Raw genomic sequence first — 22928 nt, forward strand, 5'->3', positions numbered from 1 at the left:
CGATACTTTTTAATAATTAAGGTAGATGCATCATCAAATTTCTAAATCTGAATGAATGTTCATGACCTTTATGTGTATTATTGTAATACATACATTTATTGTAAGTAGCTGCTTTCAGTTGGGTTGTAAATAAATTCAGTTGTTTAAAGCTCTCTTGTTTCTTGTGCTTTACTTTCTCACAACGTTACCATCAGGGTGTATCACCACCAAGCGGCTAACTCATCATTTAACGTCATGTTTTACACTTTTGGTTACATTCATGACAGGAAACGGTAGTTTATCTTCACACAAGGTTCATCAGTTCACAAGTTTATATCAAACACAGTCTTGGACTATTTAGTATCTTCAATTCACCTCACTTGCATGTTTTTGGACTGTGGGAGGAAACCGGAGCTCCCGGAGGAAACCCACGCGGACACGGGGAGAACATGCAAACTCCACACAGAAAAGACCCAGACCGCCCCACCTGGGGATCGAACCCAGGACCTTCTTGCTGTGAGGCGACAGTGCTACCCACTTAGCCACCGTGCCGCCCCTCATACCACGTAGTTGTGTTTGCTGGGTGAATAAGTTAGTACATTTTTAATGGTGACCGAATATATGTGTCCTTGTTCATTTAAAATAAAAATCGATGCTATTCTGTTTACATTTATAAGCACAAAGTCAAAAGAAAAGAGCGCTCATTCACCAAAACATTACATACGTATAGTTTACACTATTATTTCCATAAAATTAACCCTATTTCTGTATGTGCAAAGCAAAGTATTCAAAAACTTACAATCTTCCAATGCTTACCAATGTACTAATGTCTGTTAGGATTTTAACAACGTAACAACGTGACGGTACCACAGGCAGAGCAGGAGGGGAGGAGCGAGGTGAGCATGTAAGATGATGTGAGAGGAGCGAGTCTATACAGACATGATTTTTACTTTCTAAAGAAACGGGAGAAACGTGCTGAATGTAGCGGAGAAAAAGAAAAACTAAAGTATCGATCCCATCACACTAACCCTACCAAGTTGGTATCGTTGGATCGATCCACCCACCACTAATGGGCGCAAGGCACACAGTAATACCCTGGACTGGGCGCTAGTCCATTGCAGGGCAGACACAAATACACACACACACACACACACACCTATTCACCTATGGAGCAATTCAGTGTCTCCAATTAACCTGATTGCATGTTTTTGGATTGTGGGAGGTAACCGGAGCTCCCTGAGCTCCCACACAGACATGGGGACAACATGCAATGTGCCGCCCAATTGGCCTTTAGAAACTCAAAAAACCCTCACACTCAAGTGTCCTTGTAGAATTTTTAGGGTAAATGTTTGGGCTACTGGACTAGTAATCAGAAGGTCGGTGGTCCAAGCACCACCTCAGCCACTGATGAGCCCTTGAGCAAGGACCTCAACCCTCAATTGCTTAGACTTTACAGTACTGTAAGTCTCTTTGGATAAAAGCATCTGCTAAATATCGTAAATGTAAATGTTTGACCCTTATGGTTGAAACTGAGTGCTGTTGAAATCAAGCCTGGTTTGGGTTCAAACATACAGAATACAGCAACGTTTACCAATCTTTTTTGCACCACGGACCGGTTTCATATAAGATATAATTTCACAGACCAGCGGGGAAGGGAGGATTTAATAATATTGCTCACAAACGATGTAAAATGAGCTGTTTTTGCTGCAACGAGACGCTAGGGGTGACAAAAAGACAATAAGACCCGAAATAGAAGCAGTGAAAACTACATTTCTAGCGATCTCTAATTATTCATTCTTTCTGTGCGGCCCGGTAATAAATGACCCATGGCCCAGTCTATGGCCCAGTGGTAAGGGACCACTGGAATACAGAACATACACACAGTGTACAAAACAGTTTACAAAACACAGTAATATTATAGTGGATGGCGCACAGCAACTTTATTTCATTTTCGGCATTTAGCAGACGCCTTTATCCAAAGTGACTTACAATTATGACTGAACACGATTTGAGCAGGGTTAAGGGCCTTGCTTAGGGGCCCAACAGTGGCAACTTGGTGGTGGTGGGGCTTGAACGAGCAACATTCTAATAACTAGTCCAGTACTTTAAGCACTGAGCTATCACTGCTGTACTTGATATCAACTTGAGTTCTGAGGAACTAGGTTCAATCCTTATCCCTGGGTACTGTCTGTGAGGAGTGTAAAATGCCCCCCCCCCCCCCCCCCCCCCCCCATTGTCTGTAGGGTTTTGTACCCTATTCCGAACACATAGCTTTATGTTTACAACAACAACAATAAAAATCTCAACAACAAAAGTAATTAGAAAGGGGGCAATTACTTTTGTATATCTACTGATCTGAAGTGTTGTTCTAAACCAGTGTTCTGTTCTATTGTGTACGTTCTGTAAACTTTGTGTGTGTGTGTGTGTGTGTGTGTGTGTGTGTGTGTGTGTGTGTGAACAACACTTCCTTCGTCCTCTTTAAAGACAGAATGAGGTGGCACTGAGGATGACGTTACCCCACCGTCTAATTGTGGCCTTTTCCTGCCAGTTAATTTCCTATTTTTAAACCACGCATTGACCCAAATCACCACCTCAACCAGTGCGCCCACCTACACAAACACACTTTCCTTATCCAGTGTTTCAAAATGTTACACAGAAATAAAAAACATACATTCATTCATCTTCAGTTAACGCTTCAACAAGGATCCCCAGAAACATTGACTGCAAGGTAGAAATACACCCTGCACAGGGCATTCCACTTTCAATCACCCTCCTACTTACACCTAGGATCAACTTTTAAGAACCAGTCCACCTGCTGGTACACTGGCACCTAGAGGGAACCCACACAGACACGTCTCAAACTTATTACAGATGAAAAGCAGAGACAAGAATCGAGTCTCTAGGACTTGTTTTGGCCTGTGGCAGATACCCGACTGCAAGCTAGAGTAGCTTCCTTTGCCTGTAAGCTGGAAGGAAAGACAAAGGTCCTCTGGACTCGTCTTGCTCTGCGACACCCATTTTACCAGCTGTGTGTACCCTTACAGAAAGGTTCCACCAAATGTACATGTAAATATTCACATCAGAACACAAAGTATACAGTTTAAGCAACAGAAGGTTAAGGGCCTTGCTCAAGGACCCAAAAGTAGCAACCTGGCGGTAGTGGGGTTTGAACCAGCGACCTTTAGCTTACTAGTCCAATATTTTAACTGCTAGGCCACTACTGCCTGTCATACATACACGTGTACAGTACAATGCAGCTGTTGTCTTTGAGGAGCACAGGGTCAGTTCTTATACGACACCCCCCCGGAGCCAGGGGTGAGCTACAACCACCACCCAAGATACACAATGAGCTGATGTGGGATCTAAACACTTAAAACCTTTAAAACACTTGTTTGTCACACTAGTTACAGATTATTTTGCATGGGTAAATTTCCTAATGTTGATGGCATTTGTGTTTCTCTCCCACAGGGTGTGTTTGCATTGTGTGTGTGTTTGAATGTGTACATGCATAGGTGTGTGTATGTGCTGCCGGACTCTCAGGATGCCGATCCCTAATCTTTGAATCTATCTTGATGCCCGTCACAACTGCAACTGCGACATCATGAGCGGCAACAGAACCACCAGGTACACCAGGTTACCATAATCTTTTAACTGATAGGTTGTTCCCTTTTGTTGCATTGCCTCAATTTAGATTTACCCAATTCTCCTGTGACCCCTTCCAGTTGGATGACATCGAACTTTAGTCTTTCTTGTGATTCTTACAGAGAGTCTTAGGACATATGATGTTCCGCTCTCCGTGTTCTTCCATTGCTTGTGTCAGTGCTGTGACCAGACAGTAGCAGTCAGCATTGCAGGATCAAGAAGACTACATTCCCCTTAGACACAGCCAGGCTGGTGGTAGTGCTGATACCTGAACATGTGACTAGAGACTCTGAGGTAGTAGAGACCCTGTGCTGGTAGAGACTCTGAGGTAGTAGAGACTCTGAGGTAGTAGAGACTCTGTGGTAGTAGAGGCTCTGTCCTGGTAGAAACTCCATTTTAGTAGAGACTCTGTGGTCATAGAGACTCTGTGGTAGTTGGGACTCTGTGGTCATAAAGACCCTGTGGTAGTAGAGACTCTGTGGTAGTAGAGACTCTGTGGTAGTAAAGACTCTGTCCTGGTAGAGACTCTGTCCTGGTAGAGACTCTGTGGTAGTAGAGACTCTGTCCTGGTAGAGACTCTGTGGTGGTAAAAACTCTGTGGTAGTAAAGACTCTAAGGTAGTAGAGACTCTGAGGTAGTAGAGACTCAGTGTTAGTAGAGACTGAGGTACTCTGTGGTAGTAGAGACTCTGTCTTGGTAGAGACTCTGTGGTAGAAGAGACTCTGTGGTAATAGAAACTCTGTGTTAGTAGAGACTCTGAGGTAGTAGAGACTCTGTGCTGGTAGAGACTCTGTGGTAGTAGAGACTCTGTCCTGTTAGATACTCTGAGGTAGTAGAGACTCTGTGGTAGTAGAGACTGTGCTGGTAGAGACTTTGTTGTAGAAGACACTCTGTGGTCACAGACATTCTGTGGTAGAAGAGACTCTGGTAGTACAGATTTTAAGGTGGTAGAGACTCTGTGGTAGTAGAGACTCTGTGGTCATAGAGACTATGTCCTGGTAAAGACTCTGTGGTAGTAGAGACTCTGTCCTGGTAGAGACTCTGTGGTCACAGAGACTCTGGGGTAGTAGAGACTCTGAGGTAGTAGAGACTATGTCCCAGTAGAGACTCTGAGGTAGTAGAGACTCTGTGGTAGTAGAGACTAAGGTAGTAGAGACTGAGGTAGCAGAGACTCTGTGGTCATAGAGACTCTGTGGTAGTAGAGACTAAGGTAGTAGAGACTGAGGTAGCAGAGACTCTGTGGTCATAGAGACTGTGGTAGTAGAGACTAAGGTAGTAGAGACTGAGGTAGCAGAGACTCTGTCCTGGTAGGGACTCTGTGGTAGTAGAGACTAAGATAGTAGAGACTGAGGTAGCAGAGACTCTGTGTTAGTCTATTTGATTGATGTGCCACTTGAGTATCCACCCCACTAAGTCTTAAATTAGGTTTGGGGCTCTCAAGTGGGGCATAGCCAAATCATAGCAGGTTCCAGTCTATGATTGGCACTGTTTAATTATCTTTAGGCTCTTATGTGGGGCATAGCCCTATCATAGCCATGAGTGGCCAAAAGACCTGTTTCTGATTGGTTGACCCTAAGATCGTGTCAGGGTATGTTCCCATCAATAGATCAGCTTTCATGAACCTATTTTACTTGGTGAAGGAACATCACTTTAACACAATCCATTTCATTGGTATGCGATGCCAACAGTGCACTTTTTCATAAAAAACAACAACGATGAATTTCTGACAGTTGCATAATCTGGCCATCACGTTCACTTACACACTCCTGAGGCAGAGATGCAGATAATATAACCTAAATGTGTGTGTGTGTGTTGGTAAATAGGAACTAGCTCAGATTATAATCTCTAAATCTGCTCTGACTGCAATCCCTCTAATATGGCTAAACAAAACTCACCTTCCCAGGTAATCCTCTCTTGGGAAGGTGGTTGGGAGAGTGGAACTAATGTTGGACCCACTTGCTGTTTGTTGGGTTAATGTAAAAAAAGGGAAAGCTCCTGCATTTCCGGCTCTTTGGCTAAAGTGAGTCATGGTTTAGCTGCTAACATCTGTGGCATTGGGGTTCTATGCTTAGCCGCTATGTGCCCTTTCAAAGGGACATGGAAAGAACAAGCAGGGTGCGAGGAGATTATGTTCCTGTTTATCATCCCTCGCATCTCAAGGAAAATGTCACCTAGACACGACGTGGAAACTTTCCTTGTTCCCTTTCTCTTTAAAATACAATTACTGTAGGTTGACTATGCACTTTCTACCCAAAATCATTTGCTCTATCATTCCACAGGTACAGCATTGTATCCCCTGATGAGGAAAGGCTAAAGATCTCAACTCTGGGGCTACACAACGGCCACAGCTCTCCCGGGAGTGCCGTCAGCGGTGCAACTAGCGTATGCGGCTACACCATGGACAACAGCTACAATGGGAAAATATCCACCAGAAAGCGGAGCCAGGTCCGTAGCCGCTTTGTGAAGAAGAACGGCCAGTGCAACGTCGTCTTCTCCAACATGGAAGACAAGCCGCAGCGCTACCTGGCCGACATCTTCACCACCTGCGTAGACATCCGCTGGCGCTACCTGCTGCTCATCTTCTGCAGCACCTTCATGGTGTCCTGGCTGCTCTTCGGTTTGATCTTCTACAGCGTCGCCCGCGCACACGGGGATTTTGATCCCGATCGGCACATGAAGGGCCAAACGAGTGACAGGCAGCAAAAGGAGTGGAAGCCGTGCCTGCTTCATGTAGAGGGTTTTGTTGGGGCGTTTTTATTTTCGATTGAAACTCAAACCACTATTGGATACGGGTGGCGCTGCATTACGGAAGAATGCCCAGTTGCTGTGGCTACCGTGGTGGTTCAGTCTATCGTCGGATGCATTATTGACTCATTTATGATCGGAACTATCATGGCCAAGATGGCACGACCCAAGAAGCGAAACCAGACTCTCTTGTTTTCTGAAAACGCTGTTATTGCTTTGCGCGATGGGAAGTTGTGCCTAATGTGGCGAGTTGGCAACCTTAGAAAGAGCCACATCGTTGAAGCTCACGTCCGAGCACAACTGATTAAACCCAGAGTAACAAAAGAGAGTGAATTTATCCCGTTGGAACAGACAGACCTTAACGTGGGCTACGATGAAGGAACCGATCGGCTCTTCCTGGTCTCGCCTCTAGTCATCGTCCACGAGATCGATGAAGACTCGCCGTTTTGGGCCATGAGCCGTACTGATATTGAAAATAATGACTTTGAGATTGTTGTGATTCTCGAGGGGATGGTTGAAGCCACGGCTATGACCACACAAGCGCGCAGCTCATACCTTTCCCGCGAGATCCTTTGGGGTCACCGCTTTGAACCGGTTATCTATGAGGATCGCGACCGCTACCAAGTGGACTACGCTCGATTCCACAAAACGTACGAAGTTCCCTCAACTCCAGTCTGCAGCGGCAAGGTGCTCAGTGAGTCAGCGAGTCCTCATTCGTCCAAAGCGTCCTCGCAATCAGGGACGCCCGCGAGCCGCAGAAAGCATTTCCTCAGACTGCCTCACTCGCCCAGCGACTTCTGCTACGAAAATGAAGTCGCTCTTTACTCCGGTGAAGAAGAAGATGATGAAAAGTCGAAGAAAGGAACCGAGGAATGTCTGGCAACGCTAGAAACTGATCTTTCGTCAACTGTTCCACCAGAATTTCAAAAAATTTTCCAGGAATCGGCGACTATCTCCTCTGGAAACAACGTCCTGTGTGTCCTGGACATGGACAACCAGATAGAGTTTGACATTCTTCAGACACCCGTCCCTTTTGATCCTCTGACATACAAGAGTGAATCAGAGATATGAGTGACGGGATTAAATGCATGGACATCGACCTCCCCTGGAGTTGAAGACAACCCTGATCCCAGTATCTCTCCCCGCTGGTAGAATTATCAACTTAAATGAAGAAGGTAAAGGAACAAAGGGGTGGGATTTTGCACAATTTGTCTGCGGTTTGGATTTGTCGATTTGTAATGACAGCTTCAGATTTGTACATTTGCTTTTCATGGAGACAGTTTAGAGTCGTTATAAAGATATAAGGATGGACACTGACCTTGGTTCTCATGACCGATGGCTCTCTTGACCCTGCAGGTCTTCATGGTTACTTAAAGCCAAGGATCATTTGACTCATGACGTCTGAACATGTGATGTTTCTGTCTACAGAAAGTGAAAGTGTGGCGTAATTAATTAAAAGATGAGATACACTGAACATAAGTGACACATAAACAAACAATACCATCACCAAAGGAGAAAAGTTGCACTTAAAAAACGCCAGCGAAAAGCACAATGACTGAATGGACAAAACGAAACACATGCAGTACTGTACATCATAAACTAGATATTATTTAAAGCTCTATACTAGCTTTTTCTTTTCTTTAATTTCAGTTCGTATTTAATTGATGTTACAATAAGATAAATCACAAGTATCCAAAGATGCAATTTTAACTGCAGGAGGCAAAAATGAGGTGTTTTAAAGCATTGGTCCCCAACCTTTTTTGCACCACAGACCAGTTTCATATAAGATATAATTTCACGGACTGGTGAGGCAAGAGGATTTAAACTAGAGTAACTATAGAATGAAAAATCAGTGTGAATCCTGAGCTTTTTTTTCAATGCAATGAGACGCTGCTCCCACCTAGTGGTGATCAGAAACAATAACACCCGAAGAGTGTTGGAAATGTAATTACTCTTGTAGCAATCTCTAATTATTTATTCTTTCTGTGCGGCCCGGTGGTTGGGGACCACTGTTGGACTGTAAACGACAACAGTAAATAAAAGCAAGTAAAAATGACCTTTTATGCAATTCAAAACATAAACAACGAGTCAACCATGACCGGGGGCATCATGCTAAATCAAACTAAGGGAACACATTCTGTCTTTTTTGTAAATCACAAAATGTAAAGTGGCTAATCACTTCTGCTTAGTACCTTCAGTGGACAGTCAAAACATGACCACACATTAGAATAAACAAGCAAACCATGTACTGTACTACTGCAGCCAACTAGCTAATACATGTACTACAATACATCATGTAGGTTAGCTATAAAACACCATACCAATGATGTTAACATTAATATACACTGATCAGCCATAACATTAAAACCACCTCCCTGTTTCTACACTCACTATCCATTTTATCAGCTCCACTTACCATATAGAAGCACTTTGTAGTTCTACAATTACTGACTGTAGTCCATATGTTTCTCTACATACTTTGTTAGCCCCCTTTCATGCTGTTCTTCAATAGTCAGGACCCCCACAGGACCACCACAGAGCAGGTATTATTTAGGTGGTGGATCATTCTCAGCACTGCAGTGACACTAACACGGTGGTGGTGTGTTAGTGTGTGTTGTGCTGCTGTTTGAGTTTGTCATCCACGGGACGCTGTTGGCTGAATATTTTTGGTTGGTGGACTGTTCTCAGTCCAGCAGTGACAGTGAGGTGTTTAAAAACTCCAGCAGCGCTGCTGTGTCTGATCCACTGTGAGAGTCCTGACCATTGAAGAACAGCATGAAAGGGGGCTAACAAAGTATGCAGAGAAACAGCCAACATTATAGCAAACAGTCTAACAAATAAGCTAATATTATAGCAAACAGGCTAACATTATAGCAAACAGGCTAACAAATAAGCCAACATTATAGCAAACAGGTTACCAAATAAGCCAGCATTATAGCAAACAGGCTAACAAATAAGCCAGCATAATAGCAAACAGGCTAACAAATACGCAATAAGCCAGCATTATTGCAAACAGGCTAACAAATAAGCCAGCATTATAGCAATCAGGCTAACACTCGTTTTTAGACATGAAATAGTATTACAGTAAACATGCAACATAAAGATAGCATGATAGCAAACAGGGTAACTAATTAAGTTAAGTTATTAAGTTAATAATCAAGAAGCATGATAGTAATGAGCCTAATCTCTGAAATAGAATTCAAGTGTAACAGTAAACAGGCTAATCCATGAACTAGCATTATAGTAAACGTAATCCTAATCTGCACTATAATATACAGGCTAACAATAAATCAGCGTAGCCAAAAGTATAATAGTAGAAACGATAAACAGGTTCAACAACTAGCATTATATCAAGCAGGCTAACAAAGTATAAGCAACATAGTGAATAGGCTAAGACAAAATAGCACAATAGCAAACAGACTAACTGTGAACATGTATCGTAGTAACAAACTAGCACAAAGCTAAAGCATGAACATTTTAACACATGGGCTAACATGCAGATTAGGCTAATCATGTAAACAGAACGAACATAAACAGACATTATATACACAAGTACTGCAGTAAACACACTTTGACTTAAATATATTAGCTTGTTTAGTGTGGAGTCCACTTGGTAGAATGCATGATGCCTCCGAGTCAGGCTAATAAGACTGTTGACGTACATGTTTGTGGTGATTATATTATGGGATGTAGCTACAGAGCAATATTTCCTCTACATTACACGCATTATAATTCAATACAACATGCTAATCATGAGCTTTATACTCCATGTGCACTTTTAATGAGCATTATTAATCCTACTATAGTAATACTGAAATAAGGAATGTGATCCTGCACTGCACTGAGCTTTATAATCGTTTATCATTTATTATATTTTTATTTTAGTGCTTCTGTAACGTCCACAGGTTGCTGGTGTTGACGTGTTTATGTTAATGTGAATGAAATGGTGTGATGGTAAGTGTTTTGTGATCGTAATGGGTTTGTGTAATGCTTTTTTCTGAAAATGCACCAACCTCATTCTGTGCACCAACCTCATCGTCTGGATAAGTTGGTGTTTGGCTGGTCATTAGCTGGTTGCCCTGCTGGTCCACCAGCCTGACCAGTTTAAAACTTACCTGGTCACCAAACCCCATAAAATCATCAAACTTAACAACCTGCCAATTATTTAACCTCCCCTCAAACACAAAATGAAGAAAAACATCAAACCAAACTGACCAGCACCCAAATTTTAAAAACCTGTCAAATCAGACCACAACCACATCAATCAGCTACAATCAGACTGACCAGCGCCTCAAACCCTTCTAAAATCATCAAACAAGACCAGTCTGCACAACATGAACTAGGCTGACCAGCAGTTTTCCCAAAAAATACTCATTAAACTAGACCAGTTCAATCAGCTAGAACCAGGCATACCAGCTAAACCCACCAAACAAGACCAGCCTGAACAACTAGAACCAGGATGACCAGCACCCCAAACATTCAAGAAACCCATCAAACAAAACCAGCCTGAACAACTAGAACCAAACTGACCAGCACCCCAAACCCGAAAAGAACCCATCAAACTAGACCAGTTCAATTAGCTAGAACCAGACTGACCAGCACCCCAAATTCCAATAAAACCATAAAAGCTGGCCAGTTCAATCAGTTAGAACCAGGCTGACCAGCACCCAAACCCTTCTAAAGCCATCAAACAAGACCAGCCTGAACAACTAGAATCAGGATGACCAGCACCCCAAAAACACCAAACTAAACCAGTTCAATCAGCCAGAACTAAACTGACCAGCACCCCAAATTCCAATAAAAGCATGAATTCAAACCAGTTCAATCAGCTAGAACCAGGATGACCAGCAACCCAAACCCAAGCAAACCATTAAACTAGACCAGTTAAATCAGCTAAAACCAGGATGACCAGCACCCCAAATTCCAATAAAACCATGAAATCAGACCAGTCCAATCAGCTAGAACCAGATTGACCAGCACCCCAAACACAAAAACATAAAACTAGACCAGTTCCATCAGCTAGAACCGGGCTGGCCAGCACCCCAAACCCTTCTAACCCCATCAAACAAAACCAGCCTAAACAACCAGAACCAGGCTAAGACCAGCACCCCAAACCCAAGAAACCCATCAAACAAGACCAGTTCCATCAGCTGGAACCAACTTGATCAGCACCTCAAATTCAAAACATCAAACTAGACCAGTTTAATCAGCTAGAATCAGGCTGACCAGCAGCTCAAACCATGAAACCAGACCAGTCTGCAATTCCCTTTTAAAACCACCAAGCAATACCAGTCTTACACACTAGAACCAGTTTCACCAGCACCCCAAACCACAACAAAACCATCAAACTGGACCAGCCCAACCAACTAAAACCAGGCAGACCAGCACCTCAACCCTAATAAACAAGACCAGCACATTCAACTAGTACCAGCTTGACCAGCACCCCAAACCCAAACAAAACCATCACACTAAACCAGCCTTGGCTCTCAAACCTGGAGGGCAGGTTGGAGCAGCCAATTATTCTTCCTGTATGTATTTTGGGTGGAAAGAAACTGGAGCACTCATGGGAAACCCAAACAGAGCCACCACCATTATTCCTTCTATAAACTTAATGTTTTTTATTTGAATGCAAGTTTTGGGTGCCTTGACCCTGACAGGTTGGGAACCACTGCCGTGTACGTGTGGACTCCACCACGACTGGCACTCCCCACATGGGGGCATGATCTAATAAAAATCACTATTTAGTTTTTGCCAGGTTCCATTCTCTAGCTGAGTCTGACTTGGCTATCACCCTGTGGGACTCACTTTAAACCTGACCAGGATAAAGCGGTTGATCAAAATACAATTTTAAACCAATCAGAAGGGCCACAAGTCTAGTCGAACATGAATGTGAGTGTGTTTGAGTGTGACAGATGAAGAAACGAGAATGTGTTTATATATGAAGGTCTGTAGTGATGCATCTAATGTATGTTCATATGTTACACACATTATTAGCATGCTAACACACACACACACACACACACACACACAAACACACACGTCTGATAAGCTACCGCTGCTTGTTTTATCAGACAGCAGTTTGCACATGAGCAGAAGTGACAGCTGTAAATACGAGAGTGTAAGACACGTACTGTGTGTTATTGAATATTATTTCTGATTCTTTATTGCTTTGATCTTTGTCCTCTTGACTGTGTTTGATGTGATCCTGGTCTTCCTGCACGACGTCTCAGCACGACGGACATCCTGAAATGTAACTTGAAAATGTATTAAAGCTCCTACTGATGCACTTTATTTCTCCTCTACAACATATAAATAAATAAAGATTTATATTGTACATGAGCTCGTCTTTCTGTGTGGGATTTTCTGGGCTTTGTTATCGCTGAGTTTATGACAAGTTCCGCCCACTGTTCAGGTTTTTAATCTTACCATTATTTAGGATTAAATGCGGTGGTGGATCCATTTGCTCCACTGCAGCACATGGCTGGTTGATGTGATGCTCTTGTACTGCATCTGTAATGACAAGTACAGGTACAGCTTGATCAATTATCTATTGAAATGTTCACAAAACAATAATAATAATCATATCTTACATACTTATACAAAACTATACAGTCCTAAGCAAAAGTATGTACACCCCCTGTCAAATTACATGTTTTGTTGATTTTATAATTATAAAAATAATTAACGTGTTTTAACACAGAGACTATGTACATTTATTAAATACAGTATGTTAGATTTAGTGGAGGATGTGTTGACTTATTATCACTTCATTAAAATATTTACTAGGGGTGTACAAGGTTTTGCATAAAACTATATTAGGGACAGTGGTAGCCTAGTGGGTAGAGCTTTGGGCTATCAACCGGAAGATTGGCGGTTCAAATCCAGGCTCTGCTATGCAGCCACTGTTGGGTCTTTGAGCAAGACCCTTAACCCTGTCTGCTCCAGGGGCGCCGTACGATGGCTGACCCTGCGCTCTGACCCCAGCTTCCAAACAAGCTGGGATATGAGAAGAAAGAATTTCATTGTACTGTACAGGGTGGGCCATTTATATGGATACACCTAAATAAAATGGGAATGGTTGGTGATATTAACTTCCTGTTTGTGGCACATTAGTATATGGGAGGGGGAAAACTTTTCAAGATGGGTGGTGACCATGGCGGCCATTTTGAAGTCGGCCATTTTGGATCCAACTTTAGTTTTTTCAATGGGAAGAGGGTCATGTGACACATCAAACTTATTGAGAATTTCACAAGAAAAACAATGGTGTGCTTTTAATGTAACTTTATTCTTTCATGAGTTATTTACAAGTTTCTGACCACTTATAAAATGTGTTCAAAGTGCTGCCCATTGTGTTGGATTGTCAATGCAACCCTCTTCTCCCACTCTTCACACACTGATAGCAACACCGCAGAAGAAATGCTAGCACAGGCTTCCAGTATCCGTAGTTTCAGGTGCTGCACATCTCGTATCTTCACAGCATAGACAATTGCCTTCAGATGACCCCAAAGATAAAAGTCTAAGGGGGTCAGATCGGGAGACCTTGGGGGCCATTCGACTGGCCCACGACGACCAATCCACTTTCCAGGAAACTGTTCATCTAGGAATGCTCGGACCTGACACCCATAATGTGGTGGTGCACCATCTTGCTGGAAAAACTCAGGGAACTTCAGTGCATAAAGAGGGAAACACATCATCATGTAGCAATTTCAAATATCCAGTGGCCTTGAGGTTTCCATTGATGAAGAATGGCCCCACTATCTTTGTACCCCATATACCACACCATACCATCCATTTTTGTGTTCCAACAGTCTTGGAGGGATCTATCCAATGTGGGTTAGTGTCAGACCAATAGCGGTGGTTTTGTTTGTTAACTTCACCATTCACATAAAAGTTTGCCTCATCACTAAACAAAATGTTCTGTGTAAACTGAGGGTCCTGTTCCAATTTTTGTTTTGCCCATTCTGCAAATTCAGTGCGCCGATCTGGGTCATCCTCGTTGAGATGCTGCAGCAGCTGGAGTTTGTAAGGGTGCCATTTGTGAGTAGCTAATATCCGCCGAAGGGATGTTCGACTGATGCCACTCTCCAGTGACATGCGGCGAGTGCTACGCTGTGGGCTCTTGCTGAATGAAGCTAGGACAGCCACTGATGTTTCTTCATTAGTGACGGTTTTCATGCGTCCACATTTTGGCAAATCCAACACTGAACCAGTTTCACGAAACTTGGCAAGCAGTTTGCTAACTGTAGCATGGGAGATGGGTGGTCTCATGGGGGTCTTGCATTGAAATTTATTTATTTCATTTATTGCATTTATTTGAGCATTTGAAAGAGGGTCAGTGGTCACCCTTGTACTTCACATAACGCTGGCAAATGCTGATCAGCTCTTTCACAGTTGGACAGAACGAGGTCATTTTACTAATCGAAAATATCGGTTACCATGACAAGCACTTGTGTTTCTGCTCAACAGCACTGAATGACAACATCATAACACAAAATAAGCTTTTTACCACTGAGGACAGAATTGTAATAAAGATTTATAATCTGTATAAGTTCAATTGACTTGCTAAATTTCCAGAGAAAAACTGGAAAAAAGGATGACTTAAAAATTGCTGCGTAAAACCCATGAAACTAGGGTAACTATGGTAGCTACGAAAGACGAAAGCAAAGTGGATGACTGAAAAGCAAGAGTAAATATTACAGCACAGTGCAAGTAGGTTCAGCTGGTGCTCAGCCTAGAGCAGTGGTGGGCAAACTACGGCTGTTTAATCCGACCCGCTGAGTATTTACAAAATTGTCTTAAAACTGCATTAATTTCACCTTTTCCCTGCACTACCCTGCGTCTCAATTGATTCCAGTAGATGGTGCATGCCATTTGCTAAAGCCGAGTCTATCTGGTCTACACACAGACATTCATTCGTCAATCGTCACACTGGCCATCACACTGAGCCCTACTACCCCTCTGGAGTCGCCTATCACGCCAGCATGATCTAACCACTTGGCTGGTTTAAAACGTCACAAATAAACTATTAACTTATGTCATAAGTGCTGCATTAAACGCTGAATTGAAGAAGAAGAAGAAGAAGAAATCCTTTATTTGTCACGTATACATATACAGGTGTACAGTACAATGAAATTCTTTCTTCGCATATCCCAGCTTGTTTGAATCGTACGGCGCCCCTGGAGCAGACAGGGTTAAGGGCCTTGCTCAAGGACCCAACAGTGGCTGCATAGCAGAGCCTGGATTTGAACTGCCAATCTTCCGGTTGATAGCCCAAAGCTCTACCCACTAGGCTACCACTGTCCCTTGGTTTGGTTTAGATGGTGATACACCAAGTAGAAACAAAGATAAAAATAGCAAAAAGTTTGGATGGTTTTATAATGGTTATATAAAGGTAAAATCAGACATTCAATGCCCAGACTCGAACAGGACTCCTAAGGTTTAACAATAAATGGACAAAAGAAAAGAAAAAATTGACAGTGAGTGCTGAGTTTTTAATAAGGAGTGGACAACTAATTTTTTTTCTCTGAAGTCCAGTCAAAGGTGTTATGTCTTATTTGTCAAGAAACTGTTGCTGTTTTTAAAGAATACAACATCTGCCGCCACTTTCCACCAAGCATGCTAACTATGGTAACAACCTGTCAAAGCAAGAAAGAACAGCTACTGCTCAGATGTTAGCAGTAATATTAGTTCCAAACACCCACCACCGCATCCACCCGGCCCGTCTGTCAATTTTTAAAACCCAGTGTGGCCCTTGAGCTGAAAAGTTTGCCCATCTCTGGCCTAGAGGAACCTCATGTCAACATTTTAGGAAAACTGGACTTAGCCAATCATCAGTGTGAATTATTCATCATAATCTGGTGCTGCAACAGTAAGAGAATCTATAAAAGCAGGAATAAAAAAAGGTATGTTCTACTACAATGGGACTGGCAGTGAAAACATGACTAGTGGTTTACTTCCTAAAATGACTGTGGGTCTCTTAAAGGTTTTTTTTTAATTAAATTGGTTTCTTGGTTTAATTAAAACTTGTTAACATAAAATCAGTAAAAAAAAGATTTAGGGTTCATTAAATAGTCACTTATAACATTGGTACATAAAAAAAGTTTACAAGTCAAAGTAAAGTTTCTAGGTTTACTAAAAAGTATCTTAGCCAGAGTCATTCTGCTGGGTTCAGTAATTTTGCTATAAAGTCACTGTCATGTTTCTAGGTACAATAAAAGTTCATGAGTACAATAAAAAGTTTTACAGTCAAGTTCGTGTGTACATTAGAAAGTCCTCAGTAAGTTCCTGAATACACTAAAATGGTCTAATAACCCTAATGAACACAGACGTTGTTATATCAGATCTCGATCGTTATGTTAACAATTACTTTAAGCATTTTCTTCAGACATACAGCGCCTACTGTGTAGGACACTGTTCGGGACACCACAACCAATTCCATAATGCAAACATAGTAGGTAAGAGACAGAGGTGTACAGGGCCCTTTAGTTAGTGCACTTTTGTCTTTTGGTACTGGTAAACATGCATTTAAGTACTGGTAAATCAGAATCAGAATCAGAATCAGAATCAGATTTATTGGCCAGGTATGTGGATACACACAAGGAATTTGTTTCCGGCTGATGGTATCTCTCTAGTAATGGTACGATACAGTGTACAAGCAACGTATACATTAAACATTAAACACAAAATCACAAAATTATCCAAACTATAAGATTATATACACACAATATACAGATATGTAATTTAGCAGCATCTGAAATATTTACAAAACAGTAAAGTGCACAACATGTAGGATGAGTACTACAGTGTAGTCAGTTTGGCAGCAGATGAATATTTTTACGCTTACGTGTTATGTATTATTAGTCATTTATTTATTTAGGAGGGAGATGGCCTGTGGGAAGAAACTGCTTTTAAATCTGGTGGTTTTAATGTGGATGGATCTATAGCGCCTGCCGGAGGGGAGGGGTTGAATGAAGTAATGTCCAGGGTGTGAGGAGTCAGTGATAATTTTCTCTGCCCGTTTCTTGGTTCTTGAAGTATACAAGTCCTGGATAGAGGGCAGAGGAGCACCAATGATTTTTTCAGCTGACTTCACCTGTCGCTGCAGTCTGTTCCTTTGTTGTGTTGTGGCTGCACCAAACCAGACTGTGATGGAAGTGCACAGAACTGATTCGATGGCCGCAGTGTAGAATTGTCTTAGCAGCTCCTGTGGCAGTCCCAGCTTTCGCATTTTCCGCAGAAAGAACATTCTCTGTTGGGTTTTCTTGATGGTGGAGTTGATGTTATACTCCCACTTCAGGTCCTGGGAAATGATAGTGCCCAAAAACTTGAAGGACTCCACAGTTGAAACAGGACTGCCTAAGATTGTGAGTGGGAGCCGTGCTGGTGAGTGTTTTCTGAAGTCCACTGTCATCTCTACAGTCTTGAGCGTGTTAAGCTCCAGGTTGTTCATACTGCACCAGTGCACCAGCTGGTCGACCTCTCGCCGGTAAGCAGATTCATCTCCGTCGCGAATCAGACCAATGATTGTAGTATCATCTGCAAACTTCAAGAGTTTCACAGATGGGTCACTGGAGATGCAGTCATTGGTGTAGAGTGAAAAGAGCAGTGGTGAGATAACACATCCCTGAGGAGTACCAGTACTGACTGTCCGAGTGTGAGAAGTGACTTCTCCTAGCTTCACCTGCTGTGTTCTGCCTGTCAGGAAGCTGGTAATCCATTGACACATGGCAGGGGGCACAGTGAGCTGAGAGAGTTTGTAGGAGAGAATTCCAGGGTTGACAGTGTTGAAAGCCGAGCTGAAGTCCACAAACAGGATCCTTACATAAGTACATAAATACATCTTGGGCGGCACAGTGGCTTAGTGGCTTAGCACTGTCGCCTCACAGCAAGATGGTCCTGGGTTCGATCCCCAGGTGGGGTGGTCCGGGTCCTTTCTGTGTGGATTTGCATGTTCTCCCCGTGTCTGCGTGGGTTTCCTCTTTGAGCTCCATATTCCTTCCACAGTCCAAAAACATGCAGTCAAGTTAATTGAAGACACTGAATTGCCCTATAGGTGAATGGATGTGTGTAAGTGTGTGTATGTGTGTCTGCCTTGTGATGGACTAGCGTCCCGTCAGAGTGTTACTGTGTGCCTTGCGCCCATCAGGCAAACGTTTCAGAAGCCTAAAGGCCAGAACAACAAGACTGACAAACAGTTTTTACCCACAAGCAGTCAGGCTTGTGAACAAACACGGACTATCACATACACAACTTAGCTCATGAACATTGTACATTCTCTACAATGCACTATTGCACATTTAAATGACTGCTGCTACTTGCACATAATGTTGCACAATTTACACTTTAAAATAACTGCTGCTGTATTTTTCTGTATTTATGCTGTATAACACTGCATAATTTCTGCACCTTATGTAACTGCTGCTATGTGCCTTTTGTACTGCCTTATTTTATTTCTATTTTTTTCCTCTGTATATAAAACTTTTTTTTTTTTTATAGTTTAAATTATATATTTTTAAAAAAGTTTTTTCTAGTAATATTCTGTTAGTTTAATTTTGTTTTATGTTTAATACTTATTGATGTTTGGAGGACGAACAAAGTAAGAATTTCATTGTACAGTGTAACTGCTAGTTCTTCTGTGCACATGACAATAAAACTCTTGAATCTTGAATCTTGAATTAAAAAGCTGGGATAGGCTCCAGCACCGCCCCCCCCCACCCCCCCACCCTAATTGGATAAGCGGATAAGAAAATGAATGAATAAATAAATATATCTTGAATTTGACTGCTTTTTGTTGTTGAAGTTTAAGATGCTGCTAAAGTCAAGTCTCGCTGTGTTTAATGAGCCTAATTGTTGTTAAATTAGAAACTTTGTTGTGTGTACTAAAGTTTCTTTTTGTTTCTTTTGTTTTATTTAATGTTCTGAAGTCATTCTGTATAACAAATATGCAAAGCCAATGTAGAAGATAATGGGTGCGATTAGTTTTATTACATCACAACACTGCACAGAGATGATTGAGGACAGTCGGAGAGCTTTACAATCTTCTGCAGTTTCTTGTATTACCACTAGATGACGCTACAGACCAACTCAAGTCAGATTCTCCAGTACATCAGTGGCACTGCTGTTCTGAGAACGATCCAGTCAAATGCTTGTGTCATGGTGGCATATTTACATTGATGGATGATGGAGGGGGTAGTGATGGGCTAATGCATTACTACCCGATGTTTTATTGATCTATAATGTGGTCCTAGGTTTCGATCAGGTGACTTAAAAGTTTATGACAAAATGTACATATATATTTTTTTTCTTAATAAGCTATTTAGTAAAGCTTGAGCACGTGGACATTGTCATCCTACAAGTATCAGATTTCATTAGGATGTCAAATGTTCATATTAATTAGTTTATCAGAATTACATTTTGCAGTGACTGCTACATTTGAGCACACATAAAACTGAATCTTGAATCTCTGTGCATACCAGGGTATTCCAACAGGTTGGAAGATAATCCAGGTGTGTTTTATATTATCAGGCGAGTACTGATGTGTACTGGGTGATTTACTGTGGTGTTGTACCCAGGGTGATGGTGAGCTTGATAAAAGCTAGTAAAAATGAATGAATGAATGAATGAATAAAATACATAAACAAATGAATAAACAGCAACCATAATGATAAATACTAATAAGCACTAATAGAAATAAAATAACAATGCGAAATGATATATTATAACAAGTAGCCAGCCCTGCCAGCCAATGACACTGCTGAGATTCGAACCCGTAACCTAGAGATGCTGGTCTAGCGCACTAGACCATGTGTCACCAGAGCTCCTATATCATATTAAAGATAATCATATTAAAACTGAATCTGTTCTGTATATGATGTACAGAGGAATTGTAAGATGATCTCCTCCTGCAATTCTGTTGTTCCTGTGTTAGAATTGAATCAGTTAATCTAATCAGGCCAGAATTTCCCACCATAACGAGCTGTTTCCCCTCAGAAACGTTCTCACTCCTTTATGTTTTATTTCATTTAGTTTTAGGCAAAATCGGGATTCAGAGAAGGGTAACAAAAAGAAAACCACTGATAACCAAGAGGAACATCGGTGCATCCGGATTATCTTTAAACCTTTTAGAATCACGTTCTATGCACAGACTAGTTCAAGTATTTATACAATAATGGTTTTATTAAGTCTGTTTAAAGACAAATAGAGCAGTAGATAATAATAAGAACATTATACAGTAGTTAAACATGGTGGTGTGATGATGTGGGGATGCAGTTGAATTATTGAGCTCTATCAGAAAATTCTGTTAGATCATCTGTCCATGAGCTGAAGCTGAGATGAAGTTTAGAATCTAAACCTTTAAAAAGTAAGAGTTTTGGAGAGGTTTAGTCAAAGTCCTAAATCAAATGTAATAGATATGGTGTGGTGAAACCTGAAATTAGTCTGATAACCGACAGTGTGTCTGATTTAAAGCCGTCCGGATGTTAAAGGGGTGCAAGTACTTTTTTTGATAACCTGACATAATAGTAATAATAATAATAATTGTATTATTAAAGTAATGTTAACAACAATAATAATAATGTTTATGATAATAATAATGTTTATAATAATAACAATAACAACAATAATAATAATAATACAATAATAATAATAATCATCATGTTTATAACAACAACAATAATAATTAATATAATAATAATATAAATAATAATACTTACTAATAATAAATACTATTGTTTATAATAATAATGTTTCTGACAACAACAATAATAATGTTTATAATAATGATAACAATTAAAAAAATAATAATAAGTATATTATTACAATAATAATAATGAATATAGTAATACTTATAATAAATACTATTGTTTATAATAATAATAATAATAATTGTGTTATTATTACAGTAATAATAATACAGTTACAATAATAATATTGTTTATGATAATAATAATAATAATAAAAATAAATACAATAATAATAATGAATATAATAATACTTATAATAAGTACTATTGTTTATAATAATAATAATTGTGTTATTATTACAGTAATAATAATACAGTTACAACAATAATAAGAATGTTTTTGATAATATTATTATGTATAATAATACTTATAATTAATAATATTGTTTATAATAATAATAATTTGTATTTGTAGTAATGTTTACAACAACAATATATTACAATATATGTAGAAAGAAGAATAATGTGCAATAAAGAGGAAAGTTTTAAGTTGACCTTTGAAGGAAGAGATTGTGTAAGAGAGTTCCAGAGTTTAAGGGCTGGAACTAAAAGAGCTGCCGCCTTCATACAGAAGTCTAAACTGGGGAACTGCTAGAAGACCCGTGTCAGGGGATATGAGATCTAGGGGAGCGGTTGGGACAGTAAGGGTGAAGAAGTGCACTGAGGTCAGTAGGGAGGAGGCCGCAAGGGGCTTTAATGGTAAGCAGAAGAGTTTTGAATTTGATACAGGAGGCTATTGGAAGCCAGTGAGTCTGATGGAAGACGGGAGTGAAGTGTGCAGGACCGGGCAGTAGATTTGAGGAACAAGCTGAAGCCAGTTTATTAGTGGAGCAGGAAGAGCATTTAGAAGTGTAATAATGCAGCCGTGAGAAAACAAAAGGTTTTTTACAGCTTTGCCAGGATCAACAGCTACTTCATCCACACTAACAGAAAAACCTGAAACGTTAGAGACCAACATCTCAGGACCAACAAGCAAGACTTCAGTTTTATAAGAATTGGTGTAGGACTGATGTTTTCTCATTTCTCTCTCTGTGTGTGTCTCTCTCTCTCTGTCTGTCTCTCTCTGTCTCTCTCTCTCTCTCTCTCTGTGAGGAACAATAGGTCTCCTTGTGGTCGGTGCTGATGTAATATCAGACATTCCATCAATCTGGAGACGTCGCAGGACTTGCTGACCTACAACCAGCGCATGCGAATTCTCGACATGCCCACGGACACAGTGCAGCACTCACGTACGTCCATCCACCGAGAAACATGAGAATTCTGTACTTCCAACTATTTTCTTTTTATATCTTTACACAATCAAATAGGTTAATCTACATGTAAAGGAGAACTTCACTCTCTTGCACTGAGCCCTGATTTAAACCATAGTCAACAACACTGGGATGAATTGAAATACTGACTGTTAACTGGGTCTTATCGACTGGCATCAGTGTCCAAACTCAGTTGTACTCTTGTCACTAAATGAAGGTAAATCCCTGCAGTCATGTTTTAATGCCTTCATAATAATGCATAAAGTGAAGTGGAAGCTTTTGGAAGTGATGCTCCAGAGTCCACACAGTGCGTTACTATACACCACTGCCAGTACCACCTAAATCCAAACTCACCCAGCTGAACAATTTCAGCTTCTATTATTCAAACATGCGGAAGGTGGATTGGCCACTTTAAAATGCACATAGCTGTGAGCGAGTGAGTGAGTAAGTAAGTAAGTAAGTAAGTAAGTAAAGGATATGCTGTAGCCTAGTGGTTAAGGTACTGGACAAGTAACCAGAAGGTCGCTGGTTCAAGCCCCACCACTGCCAAGTTGCTGCTGTTGGGCCCTTGA

At 41.1% G+C, this 22928-nt stretch overlaps 1 protein-coding gene across 1 annotated transcript; it reads left to right on the plus strand.

The window, feature by feature from the left end:
- The first annotated feature begins 3580 nt into the window (after window positions 1-3580).
- Window positions 3581-7437, plus strand: kcnj4 (potassium inwardly rectifying channel subfamily J member 4). Its single transcript, XM_062987023.1, has 2 exons — window positions 3581-3603; window positions 5901-7437. The coding sequence occupies exons 1-2, from the start codon at window positions 3581-3583 to the stop codon at window positions 7435-7437; spliced, it is 1560 nt and encodes a 519-aa protein (XP_062843093.1).
- Window positions 7438-22928: the final 15491 nt, after the last annotated feature.

Source organism: Trichomycterus rosablanca, chromosome 2 (genome assembly GCF_030014385.1).
Source record: "Trichomycterus rosablanca isolate fTriRos1 chromosome 2, fTriRos1.hap1, whole genome shotgun sequence".
NCBI lineage: Eukaryota > Metazoa > Chordata > Actinopteri > Siluriformes > Trichomycteridae > Trichomycterus > Trichomycterus rosablanca.

Excerpts from the sequence above, each read along its gene's own strand:
- kcnj4 (XM_062987023.1), top strand. The coding sequence starts at position 3,581 with ATGAGCGGCAACAGAACCACCAG. Across the intron at positions 3,604-5,900 it reads AGCGGCAACAGAACCACCAG|GTACAGCATTGTATCCCCTG; the intron begins GTACACCAGGTT and ends ATCATTCCACAG.